Source organism: Panthera leo, chromosome C1 (genome assembly GCF_018350215.1).
Source record: "Panthera leo isolate Ple1 chromosome C1, P.leo_Ple1_pat1.1, whole genome shotgun sequence".
In the NCBI taxonomy this organism is placed as follows: Eukaryota; Metazoa; Chordata; class Mammalia; order Carnivora; family Felidae; genus Panthera; species Panthera leo.
The window spans coordinates 91768535-91787736 of record NC_056686.1 but is presented as its reverse complement, the minus strand read 5'-3'; the positions used below and the strand labels follow the sequence as shown (position 1 = coordinate 91787736).

General features: G+C 39.2%; 1 protein-coding gene across 2 annotated transcripts in view; it reads left to right on the top strand.

Moving 5' to 3' along the window:
* The window catches only part of LOC122228244 (calcium-binding mitochondrial carrier protein SCaMC-1), a 61508-nt gene extending 43169 nt beyond the window's left edge, over window positions 1-18339 (top strand). For both annotated transcript variants that reach the window (XM_042953191.1, XM_042953192.1), the window contains exons 7-10: window positions 6340-6447; window positions 8400-8567; window positions 13457-13607; window positions 16268-18339. In XM_042953191.1, coding sequence (XP_042809125.1) covers window positions 6340-6447; window positions 8400-8567; window positions 13457-13607; window positions 16268-16452 — 612 coding nt within the window. In that variant the 3' untranslated portion in view covers window positions 16453-18339. The remainder of the gene's footprint in view (window positions 1-6339; window positions 6448-8399; window positions 8568-13456; window positions 13608-16267) is intronic.
* The last annotated feature ends 863 nt before the right edge of the window (window positions 18340-19202 follow it).

Genomic DNA, 19202 nt, shown 5'->3' with positions numbered 1-19202 from the left:
GAACTGTGAGATCATGATCTGAGCTGAAGTCAGACACTTAACTGACTGAGCCACCCAGGCGTCCCTAAACTCTAGGATTCTTAATTTCATATGATTTATTTTAAAAAAGACGTTTATTATTATTATTTGTTTTATTTTAGAGAGAGGACACATGAACTGGGGAGAGGGCCAGAGGGGGAGAGAGAGAGAATCCTAAGCTCGATCTCACGACCCTGGGATTGTAACCTGAGCCGAAATTAAGAGTCAGAGGCTCAATTTGCTGAGCCACCAAGGTGCCCCTAAAAAAAAAAAAAAAAAAAAAAAAAAGACTTTCTTTCTTTTCTTTTTTCTTTTCTTTTCTTTCTTTCTTTTCTTTCCTTCTTTCTTTCTTTATATTTTTAAATTTTTATTTAAATCCAAATTAGTTAGCATATAGTATAATAATGGTTTCAGGAGTAGCATTTAGCGATTCATCACTTACATGCAACACCTAGTCCTCATCCCAACAAGTGCCCTCCTTAATGCCCATCACCCATTTAGCCCATCCCTCTACCCACCTCCCCTCCAGAAAATCTCAGTTTGTTCTCTGTATTTAAGAGTCTCTTATGGTTTGCCTTCCTCTCTGTTTTTATCTTATTTTTCCTTCCCTTCCCCTATGTTCATCTGTTGTGTTTCTTAAATTCCACATATGAGTGAAATCAAGTATTTATCTTTCTCTGACTGACTTATTTCGCTTAGCATAATACATTCTACTTCCATCTACCTTGTTGCAAATGGCAGTATTTCATTCTTTTTTCTTCTGTTTCTCTCTTTTTTAAAAATTTTATTTATTTATTTTTAAATTTACATCCAAGTTAGCATATAGTGCAATAATGATTTCAAGAGTAGAATCCAGTGATTCATCCCCTTCGTATAACACCCGGTGCTCTTTCCAACAAGTGTCCTCCTTAATGCCCCTTACCCATTTAGCCCTCCCTCAACCCACAACCCCTCCAGCAACCCTCAGTTTTTTCTCTGTATTTAAGAGTCTCTCATGTTTTGTCCCCCTCCCTGTTTTTATATTATTTTTGCTTCCCTTCCCTTCCCTTATGTTCATCTGTTTTGTATCTTAAATCCCACATATGAGTAAAGTCATATGATATTTATCTTTCTCTGACTAATTTCGCTTAGCATAATACCTAGTTCCATCCACGTTGTCACAAATGGCAAGATTTCATTCTTTTTGATTGTCGAGTAATACTCCATTGGAGGATAGAGCAGAAAAATGAACCTGGACCACTTTCTTATACCATACACAAAAATAAATTCAAAATAGATGAAAGGCCTAAATGTAAACCATCAGAATCCTATAAGAAAAAATAGAAAACGACCTCTTTGACCTCAGCTGCAGCAACTTCTTACTCAACATGTCTCCAGAGACAAGGGAAACAAAAGCACAAATGAACTATTGGGACCTCATCAAGATAAAAAGTTTCTGCACAGTGAAGGAAACAATCAGCAAAACTAAAAGGCAACTAACAGAATTGGAGAAGATACCTGCAAATGACATATCAGATAAATGGTTCGTATCCAAAATCTAAAGAACTTTTCAAATTCAACACCCAAAAAATAATCCAGGGAAGAAATGGGAAAAAGACACAAATAGACACTTTTCCAAAGAAGACATCCAGATAGCTAACAGACATGAAAAGATGCTCAACATCACTGATGATGAGTGAAATACAAATCAAAACCACAATGAGATACCCCCTCACACCTGTCAGAATGGCTACAATGAACAACTAAGGTAATGACAGATGTTGGTGAGGATGCAGAGAAAGAAACACCCTTTTGCACTGCTGGTAGGAATGCAAACTGATGCAGCCACTCTGGAAAACAGTATGGATGTTCCTCAAAAAACTAAAAATAGAACCACCCTATGAGCCAGCAATTGCACTACAAGGTTATCTCTCCAAGGGATATAGGTGTGCTGTTTTTTTTTTTTTTTCAGTATATGAAATTTATTGTCAAATTGGTTTCCATACAACACCCAGTGCTCATCCCAAAAGGTGCCCTCCTCAATACCCATCACCCACCCACCCCTCCCTCCCACCCCCCATCAACCCTCAGTTTGTTCTCAGTTTTTAAGAGTCTCCTATGCTTTGGCTTTCTCTCACTCTAACCTCTTTTTTTTTTTTTCCTTCCCCTCCTCCATGGGTTCCACATAAGAGTGAAAACATATGGTATCTGTCTTTCTCTGTATGGCTTATTTCACTTAGCATCACACTCTCCAGTTCCATCCACGTTGCTACAAAGGGCCATATTTCATTCTTTCTCATTGCCATGTAGTTAGGTGTGCTGTTTTGAAGGGGTACATGTACCCTAATGTTTATAGCAGCATGTACCCCAATGTTTATAGAAGTATGGAAAGAGCCCAAATATTCATTGACAGATGAATGGATAAAAAAGATGTGGTATATATATACGGTGGAGTATTATTCAGTGATCAAAAAGAATTCTGTACTCTTTCCTTAGTAGCTCTTAAAAGAAATGTAGAATTTTTTCTTATTCATTATTCTTAATTTTTTTAAGAAGTTTGTTTATTTATGAGAGAGAAAGAGACAGCGTGTGAGTGGGGGAGGGGCAGAGAGGGAGGGAGCCACAGAATCTGAAGCAGGCTCCAAGCTCCAAGCTGTGAGCACAGAGGCCAATGCGGGGCTCAAACTCACGAACAGTGAGATCATGACCAGAGCCAAAGTCAGACCCTTAACTGACTGAGTCACCCAGGTGCCCCTTGTTTATTCATTTTGAATTCAGAGCAGAAGCTGCCTGTTAACGTATGTTTTATGAAAGTATCCCAATCTAAGATCTGGGAGGAAAACTTTTAAGTTGTATATTGACATTGTCATAAAGTGGAGTTGAGTTAGAATGAAAGCTCCATGAGGGCAGGGTTTTGGCTTCTTCTCCATGGACTCTAGCACTTGGAGCCTGGCCTGTGAGAAGTGGTCAATAAGTGTTTGTAAATGAGTGTCATATAGTGGGTGAACATCCTTCAGGACTTTACTCAGGAGTTATTTCCTCCAGGAAACCTTCTTCACTGTTACAGTTCCTTTGTTTCCCTCTATTAGAATTATCACACTAAATTCTGATTATCTCAGTGCTTCTCTCTCTCCTTAATGAGACTGTGAGCTTCCTTAGGCAATATCTGTTTGCAGGTTTATATTCCCAGTATTCTGCCCGGTGACAGTGAGTCCTTACTGATGAGTGAAAGCACAGAGCTCCCAGAGCTGGAATTTGAGCCCAAGCCTGCCTGCATCTCAAGTCCACTAGGGTGAAGGGGAAATGTGTATTTCAAGCAGAAGCAGAAATGGAGGCACAGGGGAGCATCATTCACTTAGGAAATTGAAGGTGGTTCATTTGACTCCAGTGCAGTGGAGTGTGTTTCTGGGAAGATAATGATGAAAGCAGGCTAGACAGGTAGGCAGAAGCCAAATGTAACAGGAATTTTGATTTTATCCTGAATAGGGTGAGGGGCTATTGGACATTTTATATAGAGAAGTGAAATGAGTATATCTACATTTAAGAAAGACCAACCCGGAAAAAATGGAGGCTGTATTAGAGGCAAGTGAGGTCAGACTGGAGGCAGGGAGACTAATATTTAAGGAAATATTTCTATAATTCAGGTAAGAAATGATGATCACCAGTGCAGGGTGGTGGCTGGAGAAATTGGAGAAGGAAATGAACTGAAAAATATTTTGGAAATAGAATCAGCACAACTTGCTGACTGACTAGATATTGAAGTGAGAAAGAAAGAGGAATCAGAGATGATACTCTGGTTCCTAATTTGAACGACTAAAATACATAGAGAATACAATAAGAGGAATAGATTTTCGGGTAAAGTGACATGTTCCATTTTGGACAAGCTGAATTTGGGACATCTCTGCAACACGAGCAGGTTGCTGTCCAGTGGGACTTTTGATCTCTGATGGAGAGGTTTTTTTTGAGTTGCAGCCATTGAAATGGATTGCTGAGGAAGGCTTATAGAATGGAAGAATTCTGGGAATCTGCCAGGGAGAAGTAAAAGGAGCCCGTTGCAGAAAAGACTGAGAAGGAATAGCCAGAGGACAGGAGGAAATGCAGAGAGTGATGGCCTAGAAGTCAGAGGATTAACAGGGTTTTGTGAAGGGTCAAGTGCTATAGGCTGGTAAATACAATAAGGAAAGGGTCTTTTAGGATTTATCAACACACAGACAGGAGAACTTGGCATAAATGTTCCAGTGAAGTAAAGAGATGAGAAACCATTCTGAAACGACTGTAAACCAGGGGGTGACAATAATTGTACAGTGTAGACACATTTTTGGGAAGTTGGACTTGAGTGAAAGGAAGGAGAAGATATGAGGGAGAGTGATAGAAAGATGGTGGACAGAGGGGGGGTTTTGATATGTTTTATTTTAATGTGCCTATTGCTGAAGCAAGCATGTCAACACAAAGAACGAAGTTAAAAGTATAGGTGGGAGAGGCTGGTAAACGCAGCAGGTGTTCACAGGAAGAGGGGATGGGGGTGGAAGGGCTGGGGAGACATAGGTGCTATCCAGATGCCCTGGGAAGGATTGGCTTTGATGGTACGGGGGACTCTTCTTATGTCACTTTGGGAAGAAAGAAGATATATGTGGATGTGGATAATTTTGCAGAGAATGGGCAGGAATACCCTTGCCTGGTAGCCTCTGTTCTTCCTTGAGTTCCCAAGAAAGGACAGTCGCTGAGAATGAGGGAGGAAGTGGTATTGGAAGCCGGAGGAGGATAGAAACGATTGAAATAGGTGTTGTAACACATGGAAAAGGACAGACAAAAGGATTTTAGTGTGGCTTTGAGGGCTCAGTTAGTCTCCTGCTTCTCTCTGTTGATTTATTCCACTTCTCCCTCCAGGGTTGGTGGTTAATAATTACCTTTGTAGACTCTCCTTACCTTTCTAAAACAAGGAGTCTGATTTGCCTGGTTTATGACCACAGTCTGTTTGGGCACAGCTTTTCTTTCCAAGTTGTAAGAAGTAAAGAGTAATAGTGATCACATTTGCTGAACATTTGCCATGTCCTCAACGCTCTGCTGTATTATATTATTTAATACTTTTAGCAACCTTGTGAGATAGGTTGTTATCATAGATGAGGAAACATGCTCATGAACTTGCTCAGGGCCACATGTTTCTGGAGTTCCAGCCCCAGGTCTGCCTGTATCTGGAGCCTGTGATATTATCATCCTGGTCTGTGGACATTTTGGATGCATCGGGGTCAGATTTTACCCTTGGCCAGATTGGCTGTGTTGGTTGCTTTAGTACCAGTGGGCCAGATGGGCTCTGGGGTTGATGTGGTAGAGTAATTATATGTATTACCTACAGAAATCTTTCTAAGTTGTTTTGTTAATATTTGTCACTTATTTTATTTATACTGGTGAAAATAAACTCATCTTAAAAAAGAAAAACTATGAGAAAAACATCTAAAAATTGTAAACACTTCATCAACCCTGTATGAGTGCTATGAATTGTGTTTTAGCAAAAGAACAACTGGGTCCCGTCTGTGGAACATCTGTGTTCTGTGGAAATCTAACTTGAAAACCGCTGTCCAGTAAACTGAATGTATTAGCATTTGAGCCTTGCTTTTTTCTGTGAGGTATTAACGCACTGTATGTATTTGGAAAAGCATCATCATATTGTCAATTTAGGAGCTAATTTGTATTTTGATATTTACCTAGTCAGCTCGCGTTGCCATAACAAAATACCATACTGATTGTTTAAACAACAGAAATTAATTTCTCACAGTCCTGGAACTGCGGGATCCAAGACCAGGGTGCTGACCAGTTTGGTTAGTTTTGGTCTGGTGAGGGCTCTCTTCTTGGCTCGCACATGGCTGCCATGTGTGCTTACATGGCCTTTCTCTCATACATGTGTGTGTAGAAACAGAAAGAGAGGCAGAGAGAGAAAACTCTCTGGTATCTTTCTTAAGGACACTTTCTTTTTTTTTTTTTTTCTTTTTTTTTTTAATGTTTATTTATTTTTGAGACAGGGAGAGACAGAGCATGAACAGGGGAGGGTCAGAGAGAGGGAGACACAGAATCTGAAGCAGGCTCCAGGCTCTGAGCTGTCAGCACAGAGCCCGACACGGGGCTAGAACTCATGGACCGCGAGATCATGACCTGAGTGGAAGTTGGCCGCTTAAAAGAGCCCCACCCTCATGACCTCATCTAACTCCAATTTATCTCCCAGAGGCCCCATCTCCATGTATCATCACAGTGGTGGTTACAGCTTCAACATAAGAATTTGTTGGGAGGGGGAGACATGATTCAGTCTATAGCAGGTATTAATATACATTTAAATATGTATTTATACAGTACAAGAAGTTGCTTACTGTGGAAGGACAAAAAATAGGAATCTTTGACAGATTTATTTCTGGTTCCTTGGCTGGGGCAACTGCACAGACTATTATTTATCCTATGGAGGTAAGTACCACTCTGAAGTCTGACTGTGTGGGTGCTATTTGTTTGATTATCTACTGTTGGGTAACAAGTTACCCCCAAATTAACAGTTTAAATTTTTTTAAATGTTTTTATTTATTTTTGAGACAGAGAAAGACAGAGCATGAGTAGGGGAGGGGGAGAGAGAGAAGGAGACACAGAATCTGAAGCAGTCTCCAGGCTCTGAGTTGTCAGCACAGAGCCCGATGTGGGGCTAGAACTCAGGGACTGTGAGATCATGACCTGAGCCAAAGTCGGGCACTTAACCGACTGAGCCACCCAGGTGCCCCCCAAATTAGCAGTTTAAAATGGGCATTTATTATCTCAGGATTTCTGTGGGTCAGGAGTCTGGGAGTAGCTTAGTCGGGTGCCATTGGCCCAGGGTTTCTCTGAGCCTAGAGTCAAGGTGTGGGTCAGGGTCGCAGCCACCACAGGGTTCACCTGCAGATGAGTCTGCCTCCAAGCTTGCTCACATGTTTGTTGCTGGGCCTCCCTGTTTATTAGCTGGAGATATCAGTTCCTTATCGCAGGGACCTCTCCATAGGCTGTTGGAGTACCCCCACAACATGTAGCTGTTTTCTCCAAGTTGGTGATATGAGAGAGTGAGAGAGAGGGAGAGAATGTTTTAGCCAGCACTTAGGATGGAAGCTGCAATCTTCTGTCATTTCTGCTATATTCTGTTGGTCACACAGACCAGCCCTGGTGGAGCATGGGAGGGGACTACACACCGTGTGAACACAAGGAGGCAGGGATAGTTGGGGCCCCTCTTGGAGGCTGGCTGCCACAGTGTTGATAAGAATTATAGCACTCATTTCCCTCCAAAGAGGTTCTGTACCATACTTTTAATAATGGAACCTCAAGATTCGACTAGGTAATGGTAGTCCTAACTAGGCATCCTATCATTAGAGCCTGGGGTTGGCAAACCATGTACCTGTGTAATACTTTGTATAGCCCTTGAGCTAAGAATGATTTTATACATTTTTAAAAGGAGGTTAAAAAAATATGCAACAGACCTGATATTTTAGGGCTGCAAAGACTGAAATATTTACCATGAGGCCTTTGCAGGAAAAGTTTGCCAACTCTTGCTTTAGAGCGAAAATAATATTACAGATGTGGCTATCTTTATTGGTATGACAAAGGGGTTTTCAGCATATAATAAGATCTAAGCAAAAAATACCCTTCATTTTCACCTTTGTGCTATGCATATTAATACAGCTTTCCTTGCAAGCATCTTTTTTTTTTATTTTTTATTTAAAAAAAATTTTTTTTTAACGTTTATTTATTTTTGAGACACAGAGAGACAGAGCATGAACGGGGGAGGGTCACAGAGAGAAGGAGACACAGAATCTGAAACAGGCTCCAGGCTCTGAGCTGTCAGCACAGAGCCTGACGCGGGGCTCGAACCCACGAACCGTGAGATCATGACCTGAGCCGAAGTCGGACGCTTAACCGACTGAGCCACCCAGGCGCCCCCCCTTGCAAGCATCTTAATATGGTTATTCATATTATTTCCCATAACCCCTTAAAAATATCCTAACGGAATACATAGTCTTCCTCTTATAGCCTCCATCTCAGTTAACAGCATCACTTTCCCACTTCTCTGCTGCCTCCCTCCTGTGTTCAAGCTAGAAACACTGGGATCATTCTGTGTGCTACCATTTCCCTTACCCTCCATATCTAATTTTAAGACCTCTGTAAATTATTTTCTATTTCCTCTGCCACTACCCTCATTCAGATCCTCTTTAAAGTAAATAGGTCCTCTTGGGTGTCATCTTAGCCCTTCACTAGTCATGCTATGTGAGGGATAACACATCAACAAACTAGACAGTCATTTGAGGGACACTATGTGCTGGGTATTTGTTCTCTGTAAAATACTTGGAATTCCATGATGGACTTAATATAAATAATAACATTTTGTTATATTCTTTTATAACTAGGTTATAAAAACCAGGCTGGCTGTAGGCAAAACTGGACAATATTATGGAATATTTGATTGTGCCAAGAAGATTTTGAAACATGAAGGCGTGGGAGCTTTTTACAAAGGTTATATTCCCAATTTATTAGGCATCGTACCTTATGCAGGTATAGATCTTGCTGTGTATGAGGTGAGTTTGCAGCCATGTTTTAAATCTGAAAATGTAGTTAATATAGTTCCTATTGTTAGAATTTGACTTCATATAAAGAAGCACATATATACCAGGAAATAGTTTGTGACCAGAAGCAGATTCAGGGCCTGGGCACCTTTGTATCAGATTTCCCTGGGAGTTATTTTTTAAAAAATTTTTAATGTTTATGTATTTATTTTGAAAGAGACTGCATGAGCAGGGGAGGGGCATAGAGAGAGAGGGAAAGAGAGAATCCCAAGCATGCTCTGCACTGATAGTGCAGACTTGGGCTTGAACTCACAAACCTGTGAGATCATGACCTGAACTGAAATCAAGAGTTGGAAGCTTAGTAACTGACTGAGCCGCCCAGGTGCCTTTCCCTGCAAATTATTTTTATTAATGAAGTGAGCAAACTCACATTCAAGTATAGTTATTCAGCTGAGAAGATGGTATTAAGGATTTTTTTTTTTTTTTGAGGGGAGACAAAATAAGCAAGAAGGGTGCATTTTCTTTGATTTGTTAAAATCTGACATTGATAAAGCTGAGAGACTGATGTATATGGCACAGATTCACCCCTGGTACTGAAAAGACAACTTAGACTGCAAATCTTGGGTCAACTCTGCCAAATTTTTGAATTTGGGTCAACTCTGCCAATTTATGAATCTGACAAACAGTTTCAGTTTTTGCCTTTGAAAAACTGAAATTCTGGTCGGGGAGATAGGCAGACTACTAAAGCATAGTGTGGTTAGCTGTGCTGTGATAGAAGTAAGCCTGGGCGCATTTGGAAGAGACCCACCTATAGCTGAGAGGAAGGGTGGCATGTGTAATGAAAGTTTTCTTAGAGGACTTTACCTTTTTTTCTAAACAGATTTATTAGGATATAATTTACATGCCATACATTTCATTCATATAAAGTGTACAGTTCAGTGGCCTTTAGAATTTAAAATTTAATTTAAAATTGTGGTAAAATGTGTGTAACATAAAATTTGTCATTTTTAATCATCCTTAAGGGTATAATTCAGGGATATTAATTACATTCACAGTACTGTGTTCCATCCCCACTATTTCCAGTGTTTTTTTCATAATCCCAAACATAAACTCTGTATCTGTTAGGAAATAACTCCCCACTCTCCCTTCCTCCCAGCCCCAGGTCACCTCTAATCTACTTTCTGTCTATATGAATTTGCCTATTCTAGTTATTTCATACAAGTAGAATCATGTATTCTACAAGGGAATCATGTCCCTTTTTGTCTGGCTTATTTCATTTAGCATAATGTTTTCAGGGTTAATCCACGTTGTAGCGTATCAGAACTTCACTCCTATTGGCTGAATAAGATTCCATTGTATGTATATACCACATCTTGCTTATCTGTTCATCTGTTGGTGGATACTTGGCTCACTTCTGTTTTTTGGCTATTATGAATAATGCTACAGTGAACATTGGGGTACAGGTATCTTGTCAAGTCTCTGCTTTCAATTCCTTTGGGTATATACTGAGGCATAGAATTGCTGGGTCCTATGGTAATTCTATGTTAAGCTTTTTGAGGAACTGTCAAACTGGTTTCCATGGTTATACCCTATTTCATTCCTACCAACAGTACACAAGAATTCTAATTTTTCTACATCCTTGCTAACACTTGATAGCTTCTGTTTGTTTATTTTATTTATTTAATTTTTTTTAACATTTATATTTATTTTTGAGATAGAGATAGAGCATGAGCGGGGGAGAGGGAGAGAGAGGGAGACACAGAATCTGAAGCAGGGTCCAGGGTCTGAGCTGTCAGCACAGAGCCCCATGTGGGGCTCAAACTTGTCAACTGCAAGATCATGGCCTGAGCCGAAGTCAGATGCTCAACCGACTGACCCACCCAGGTGCCCCTGTTTGTTTTTTTTAAATAGTGGCCATCCTAACAGAGATGAGGCAGTGTCTCATTATGCTTTTGACTTTCATTTCTCAGATGATAAGCGATGTTGAAGATCTTTTCATACATTTACTGTCCATTTATATATATTTTTGGAGAAATGTCTATCCAAATTTTTGCCAATTTTGTTGAAGTATAGTTGATACACAATGTTATGCTAATTGTAGGTGTACAACATGGTGATTTGACAACTCTGTGTGTTATGTTCACCAGTAGTGTCACCTGTCATCTGTCACCATACAACACTATTATAATACCATTGGCTATATTGCCTATGCTGTACCTTTCATCCTTGTGACTTATTTATTCCATACTGTGCTTCCCACTCCTCTTCATCCATTTTGCCCATCCCCCAATCCTCCACCCTTTTACAACTATCAGTTTGTTCTCTGTATTTGAGAGTCTGTTTCTGCGCACCTGGGTGGCTCAGTCAGTTGAACCGCCAACTCTTGATTTTGGCTCAGGTCATGATTTCACAGTTTGTGGGATCGAGCCCTGTGTCAGGCTGTAAGCTGACAGCATGGAGCCTGCTTGGGATTCTCTGATTCTCTCTCTCCTCTCTCTCTCTTTGCTCGTCCCTGCTTGTGCACTCTTTCTCTCTCTCAAAATAAATAAATAAACATTAAAAAGTCTGTATCTGCCTTTTTTTGTTGTTTTTTTTATTTGTTTTGCTTTTTTTAAATTTTTTTATTTAAAAAAAAATTTTTTTTTTAACGTTTATTTATTTTTGAGACAGAGAGAGACAGAGCATGAATAGGGGAGGGGCAGAGAGAGAGGGAGACACAGAATCCGAGACAGGCTCCAGGCTCTGAGCTGTCAGCACAGAGCCCGACGTGGGGCTCGAACTCACGGACTGTGAGATCATGACCTGAGCCAAAGTCGGACGCTAAACTGACTGAGCCACCCAGGCGCCCCTGTTTTGCTTTTTAGATTCTACATATAAATGAAATCATGTGGTAAGGGTCTTTCTCTGTATGACTTATTTCACTTAATACCCTCATAATACTCTCTAGGTCTATTCATGTTGTTGCAAATGGCAAGATCTTATTATTTTTTATGGCTGAGTAATATTCCATTGTATGTGTGTGTATGTATGAATGTATATATGTGTGTATATGCACATGCACGTGAACACACACACAGTGTATCTGTTCTATACATTTATCTGTCCATGGACACTTAGGTTGCTTCCATATCTTAGCTATTATAGATAATGCTGCAGTAAACATACGGGTACATATATCTTTTTGAATTAGTCTTTTCATTTTCCTTGGGTAAATACCCAGTAGTGGTATTGCTGGATGATATGGTTGTTCCACTCTTATTTTTTCAAGAAACCTCTGTACTGTTTTCCACAGTGGCCATACCAATTGGCATTCCTGCTAATGGTGCATGAAGGTTCCTTTTGCTCCACATCCTCACCAACACTTGTTATTTCTTGTCTTTTTGATTCCATTCTGACAGGTATAAAGTGATATCTCATTATGGTTTTGATTTGCATTTCCCTGATGATTAGTGATGTGGAGCATCTTTTCATATATCTGTTGCCTTTACCCATTTTAAATTTTTTTAATTGTTGTTGTGGAGTTATAGGAGTTCTTTATATATTTTGGGTATTAATCCTTACCAGATGTGTGGTTTGCAAATATATTCTCCCATTCCATAGATTGCCTTTTCACCTGCTGATTGTTTCCTTTGCTGCACAGAAGATTTTAAATTGGTGAAATTCATTTATCTATTTTTGCTTTTGTTGCCTGTGCTTTTGACATCATGTCCAAGAAATCATTGCCGAATTCAGTATCCTGAAACATTTAACCTGTGTTTTCTCCTAGAAGTTTTATAGTATTAGGTCTTATGTTTGGGTCTTTAATCCATTTTGAGTTAACTTTTGTACATGGTGTAAGGTAAAGGTCCAGCTTTATTTTTTGCATGTGGATATTCAGTTTTTCCCACACCATTTGTTAAAGAGACTGTTCTTTCTCCAGTCTGTAGTCTTGGCATCCTTGTTGATGATCATTTGGCCATATATTCAACAATTTATTTCTGGGCTCTCTGTTTTTGTTCCATTGATCTATATATGTTGTCTTTATGGCAATACCACACCATCTGACTACTGTTGCTTTGTAGTATCTATTCAAATAAGGGAGTATGAGGCCTCCAAGTTTATTCTTTTTTTCTAAGGTTATTTTGGCCGTTGGGGTCTCTTGAGATTCCATATGAATTTTAGGGTAGTTTTCTCTTTTTCTTCAAAAAATACCTTTGGGATTTGAGTAGGGATTGCATTGAATCCTTAGATTGCTTTAAGTAGTGTATTACTATGCTTGTGCTACCATAACAATAATTTTCCCACATATGTGCATAGATTCTTATACTTAAAATATTGTATACTTAAAAAGTAGGTTAGCATATGTGTTTTATACAGTTACTCTCAATCATCACCTTCTAATGGAATTACAAGGATATAGGATGACAGGGAAAAAGGCATGGCCGGGGGATCAGTACACTTGATTCTGCACTCTTGTTAAAAATAACTCCACTGAGACTCATTTTCCTCATTCTAAAATTGGAAGAATAGCTCCACATCAGGGAAAGGACTAAATGAAATAACATGTGTGTAAAGTATACAATTAGATGCAGTTAGTAGAATTACATTGTTTTTATTAATACCATTGGAAATGTGCTTGAGGTCCTACATTTGGAGTGCTGTTGATCTTAACATTTGTTCAGAAGAAAAGGAGCAACCTGTGCAAGCTCATGTGTTCTGAATCCCCAGTGGCTACCACACCTGTGTGCGGAGCTGCTGCCTCTTCCAGTGACTGCCGCTGCTGGGAATGTGTTACCTGATCTCACAGATGTGCGGCCTGTCTCTCATAAGGATGAGGGTGTCTGTGAAAATGTTCATGTTGAGCGAAAGCAGTTATAATGTTAGTTGTTCACTGTTTTTCTTCTCTTCTGTTTCTCTGGCAGCTCTTGAAGTCCTACTGGCTGGATAATTACGCCAAAGACTCTGTAAACCCTGGAGTCATCGTGTTGCTGGGATGTGGCATCGTATCTAGTACTTGCGGTCAGTTGGCCAGCTACCCCTTGGCTTTGGTGAAAACACGCATGCAGGCCCAAGGTGAGTTTTTTTTTAATGTTTTTATTTATTTATTTTGATAGAGTGCATGCATGCATGCATACGTGTGCATGAGTAGGGAAAGGACAGAGGGAGAGGAAGAGAGAGAATCCCAAGCAGACTTCATGCTCAGCACAGAGCCCGATGCGGGGCTCAATCCCACTACCATGAGATCGTGACCTGAGCTGAAATCAACAGTCAGACGCTTAACTGACTGAGCCACCCAGGTGCCCCTCAAGGTGAGTTTTTGATGGATGAATGATGCTGATAAAAGTACTCTATCAGCAACATGCTTTTGGAGCTTCAGGTTCTCCTGAGGTAGCAGAATATGCTTTTAAGATAGTATTTCACAAGCTTTATTTATTTTTTTCATTACTGCCTCCCTAGGGAACCCTTTCATAAATTATTTTCCTAATCACTCCCTCTTCATGAAATTTTAATATCACAAATACACTGCACATGTACTCTGTGTATATCTGCATTTTATGGGTAAACAGCGAGATTTGGTTTTGCCCATATTGAGAATGCATGTTTTAAGAGTATATAAGCTTAAGTATCTAGACGGATTTGGGTTCAGACCTCTTTGGACTTTCCTCTTTGCCCCAAACCTCTTTGGATTTTCCTTTACTCATCTGTAAATGGGAATGAGAACTGTGCATGTTGTGAGAACTGGCAACAATATATGTAAAGCACCTGGCCTTTGGCAAATTGTTGGTAAATGGTGGCTGGAATTGTTTGCTCTTATTGGACCCTACAACTTTTGAACTGTGGGATCCCTCCTCATTGTGACCCTGTCCTCTCCCTTGGCTTTGATTATACTGTGTCCCCTGGCTTTTCTACCATCTTACTGATTATTCTCTATTCTTAAAAGATTTGCTGGCTTTTATTGCTATTTAAAGTATGTAGCCTGTGCCTTTCTTTCCTTTTTTTGCTCTTTGCTGGCCAGTCTCACCCACCTACTATCATTTCTTTAAACAGTACCTCCTGGGTATCTACAGCTCTATTCCCAGTCTCTCCTTCAAGTACCAACCACCCCACTGCCCCCAACCAAGTGGTCACTCGTTAAGTAACCAATACTTTCAAAGCCATTGTCAGGTGCTGGACACTCTGCCAGATGCTAGGGTTAGAGCAGTCCACAAGTCACATGTGGTCCCTGCCATTGTGGAGTGGAAAAGACACACATGCAGCAAGTAAACAAACTCGTTAAATCACCTCCCCTTTGTCAGGGGAGTACAGAACAAGGGGCTCTAACCTTACTTGGGAGTCAGAGGACATTATCATTTAAGTTCAACCTGGGAAGACAGGTGGAAGTTAGCTGGTCAAAGGTGGGGTGAGGTGGAAAAGAAAGAGCCTTACAGCCTGAGGAAAAGCATATGTGAAGCCACTGAGGCAGGAGAAAATGGGGTCCATTTGAGGAGCTGAAAGAAAATCATATGCCTGGAGAGAAAAATGGAAAGTAGTAACTAAATATTTCATTTGTATTCTCTCATTTAACCATCACAACCATCTTTGGGATTGATACTAGTATTATCTGTATTTTACAGGTGAATAACTGGGGCAAAAAGAGATAAAGTAACTTCCGTAAGGTTATACATTGGTAAATAGTGGAGCTAGACTTCAAACCCAGACAGTCTGATTGAAACCTTCATCTGGCAAGTCCCCCTCTCCCATCTGCCAACTCCAATCCAGTCCTCTCGTGGCTGATAGACCTATGTTTCTTTTTTTAAAGATTTTATTTTTAAGTAATCGCTACACTCAAAATGGGGCTCAGACTCAAACCCCAGACTCAGGAGTCACACGCTCCTCCAACTGAGCTGGCCAGGCACCCAGATCTGTTGTTTTTAAAGTCAAGGTCTGTTCACTTGATTCCTGTTCAGAAATCTTTGTGACTCTTCAGTGTCCTCAGAATAAATTCCCAAGTTCTTAGTGGGAATTTCAAAGCCTTTAGTAATCTGGTTTTTTCTCCTCCTCTCCATTTCCCCACCCCTGCCTCACTCACCTCCAGCGCTGGATACCCTCTGTGTAATAACCACATCAGCAGTCCCCATGTAGTGCCCCCATGTGCCCTCACTTTTCTTTGTGGTGTCAGCAGCATGGGCTTTCCCTTCCTCCCTTTCTTGACTCTTGAGGCCATTTTCAAGGCCCAGGAACCCTACATTTTCTTAAGCTCCTCAAAGTGTTCCCATGCTCCCCTTAATTACAAGGATTGATCTACTCTCTTTTCAGTGCTTGGTTAATGAGGAGGGCTGGCCATGGCAGTGTGGGGTGGTAGAAAGTGTGTGAACTTTGGAGTCAGAAAGACCGTCTACTCTTAGCTCCCCGCCACTTGCTGGCTAAGTATATTAGGCCAAGTTTCTCCATCTTCCTAAATCTCCAATTCCTCATTTATAAAATAGGTATGATACTTACCTTGCAGGATTGGTATATAAAGTAATAAAGCCAGTATCTAACCCATAGCAATTACTGAACTAGTAACTGTTGTTACCATTGTTACCGTAATTACGGAACTCACTGTTAGGTGCCATGCAAGGAGATTTATATATAAAGGGATACTTTATATATTCTAGAATATCATTCAGAGTCACAAATAAAACATATTTGAATATTAAATTAGCCTTGTTTCTTTCTTTATTTCTTTCTTTTTTCTTTTCTTCTTTTCCTAGCCATGATAGAAGGAACCAAACAAATGAACATGGTTGGCCTCTTTCGACGAATAATTTCCAAAGAAGGAATACCAGGACTTTACAGAGGCATCACCCCAAACTTTATGAAGGTGCTCCCTGCTGTGGGCATCAGTTATGTGGTTTATGAAAATATGAAGCAAACTTTAAGAGTAACCCAGAAATGACATGTTGAAATTTTTGCTTTAGGGTGATTATTGAAATTTTCATCAGTCCTCTGGAGTGACTTTTACCACCTAGAATTACAGGTCTATGGCAAAAGAAACCATATATTTGTCACAAAAAGGAAGAGCATATCAATGATTACTTCAAATATTTGGGCTCAATTTTATATATACAGAAATGTTAAAAATCATAGTTTTGATAAGCTCACACAATTTTGAAAAGGCCACAAAATTGTATTTTATCTTTTCATATTAGTGCCTTTCGACAAAGCTATGCCCTGAGTCCTAAATCTGAAAAATGTATTGCTTTAATTAAATTTGTTTTGTGTGGTAATTATAAATTACTAATCTTTATTTTGGTTGGTTCAAGTTTATGCCAGTTCCTTAATACTTAAATGTCTTTTTCTAAAAAACAAAATGATCAGAAAACCTTGAAATTTAAGTTGTTTAATGTATTTTGAATGTCTTTGTAGACTTCTTAAAATTTCCTTGTAGAACCATTAATAGAAAATCATTGCATGAAAACATACCTTACAGCAGCCAAGTAAGTATAGGGCTTATATCACTGTGTTTCTTTAAGCTGAATGAGAATGAACTGAAGTGGCAGAATTCCAGGGCATGCAAATAACTCTAGTCCATTTACATTTTTTGTATAAGGAGAAGTGATGAAACAGTATTTACTTCAATGTGCCCCTTTCCATTTTCCTTGCACTGTTATTTGGTTCCTGGAGTGACACACTGATTGCCAGTATATTGCTGTTAAATTATCAATGCAAGGGAACTTATTTGAAAGATTCTATTTATTCTGTCATTGCTTTGAAAAGCACCAGGAAGCAAAACCTTTTACCTATATCAGCATCTGCAGAACAGCTGTCTTATCTTTGTCCTCCTTTGTTTCCTACTTGAATCAGATTCTCTTTTAATCAGGAAGGCTTCTAGGGAGCATTCTTGGTAATCGAACATTTCTTAATTATGTCAAGTAGGTTGATCATGGGTGAATGACATCTTCATTTCCCCTCAGTGTTAAATTTGTTTGAACCTACAATTCTCAACTTGGGCAGTGCAAACCTGGGAGAATAGTGCATTTTAATAGTAGTGTATATTAATATTATATGTTAGGTACCTATGTTTAAATGAAAGGCTCAATTTATAAACATATACATTCTTATTCTCCCTTGTGCCAAGTTTTAGGAACACATTATAATGTAGAAAATTTGTAAGATTGATGGCATATTTTTATTTTACTAAAGGCATTTTTGTAGGCAATCATCTTTTTTTATTTGTGTGATTAAGACTTAGACAAATATTTATTAGTTGAAGTTATTCTGTAGCTTTTTAATGTAGTTTGATTTCTAGAGATTTCGGTTATCAATTGCCAACATTTTTTTTGTGAAAATCTAGTGACATAATAGGCATTTATTTGAACCTACCTCTTATATTTTTTGAATAAAAGAGAAATGTTGGAGCTGTGTTTGTGAAACATATTCTAAAATATAGCTTTTAATACATTAGTTATGCCTGATAAATGTCTTGGTATTTTTATAATACCCATGATAAGCATGGAACTCTATCTTCAGGGTTGTTTGTACTTTGGAGTAATTCATAAATGACAACATTAAGGTACATGATTAGCTTTCTCTTTTTTTACTCATAAGAATTATGGGATGAATAACTAAAATTTTAAGCTACTGAAAAATAGTCATTGTTCATTATGAATTTAAATTGTTTGCTATTTAACATTGTAAGGTATGAATGTGGTTTATCTGTGCATCATGTATCTTTTGAAAAAATGATCTTGTGTCTTTTGAAAAGAGCCCAGAGTTGAAGATGTTTATTTCTGGTATTATTGCATATGTACTTTGCCTTTCTATTAAAAAATATATATGTTTGTTTTAAAAATGATTTGTTTCCTCATTTTTAAAAAATAGGCAAAAAAGAAAAAAAAATGGCTGTGTTACACAGCTTCTATCACTGGCAGCAGTTTGACCGATACTTTTCAAATCTGACTCCATATAGTCTGCAAATATTTTCCTGAACAGCCACAGCAATTGTTGTTAATGTCATACATTTTGGCATAAGATGTTTTTCATGATGTCCAAATTCCACATTTATTAGTTAGGGTTACACCCCTGGGGGTTCATGGTGTCAAGGAGAATTCAAAATCATGGGATGACTTTTGTGTGTGTGTGTGTGTGTGTGTGTGTGTGTGTGTGAGAGAGAGAGAGAGAGAGAGAGAGAGAGAGAGAGAGAGAGAGAGCAGGGTAAGAGCAGAGAGAGTGAGAGGGAGAATCCCAAGCAGGCTCTGCACTGTCAGCACAGAGCCAGATGCAGGGGCTCAAACTTGCAGGAACTCGATCTCCTGAAACATGAGATCATGACCTGAGCCAAATCAAGAGTCAGACGCTCAACTGACTAAGCTACCCAGGTGCCCCCAAAATCATAGGACTTCTTGACACACCTTGGTGGAGTATCAGTTTGTCTTCAAGCTGTGGGAAGCAAAGCTAAGTAAGTTTAGTGGTGATTAAAACATTTTTTTTACAGTGCAGATTACAATTAAATACAAAATTTGATTTAAAAAAATAAAATAATAAAACATAAGACTGCAAAGAAATTTCTGTGTTCCAACTCAGATGCCACTCAGATTCCAAGAATAAACATATGAACCCTCCTCTGTTTTCAGGAACCCTTGATTAGAAAAATGCTGCTGCATTTACTTCTCAGCCTTGTATCCACATCAAGAGAAGCTTCATGTG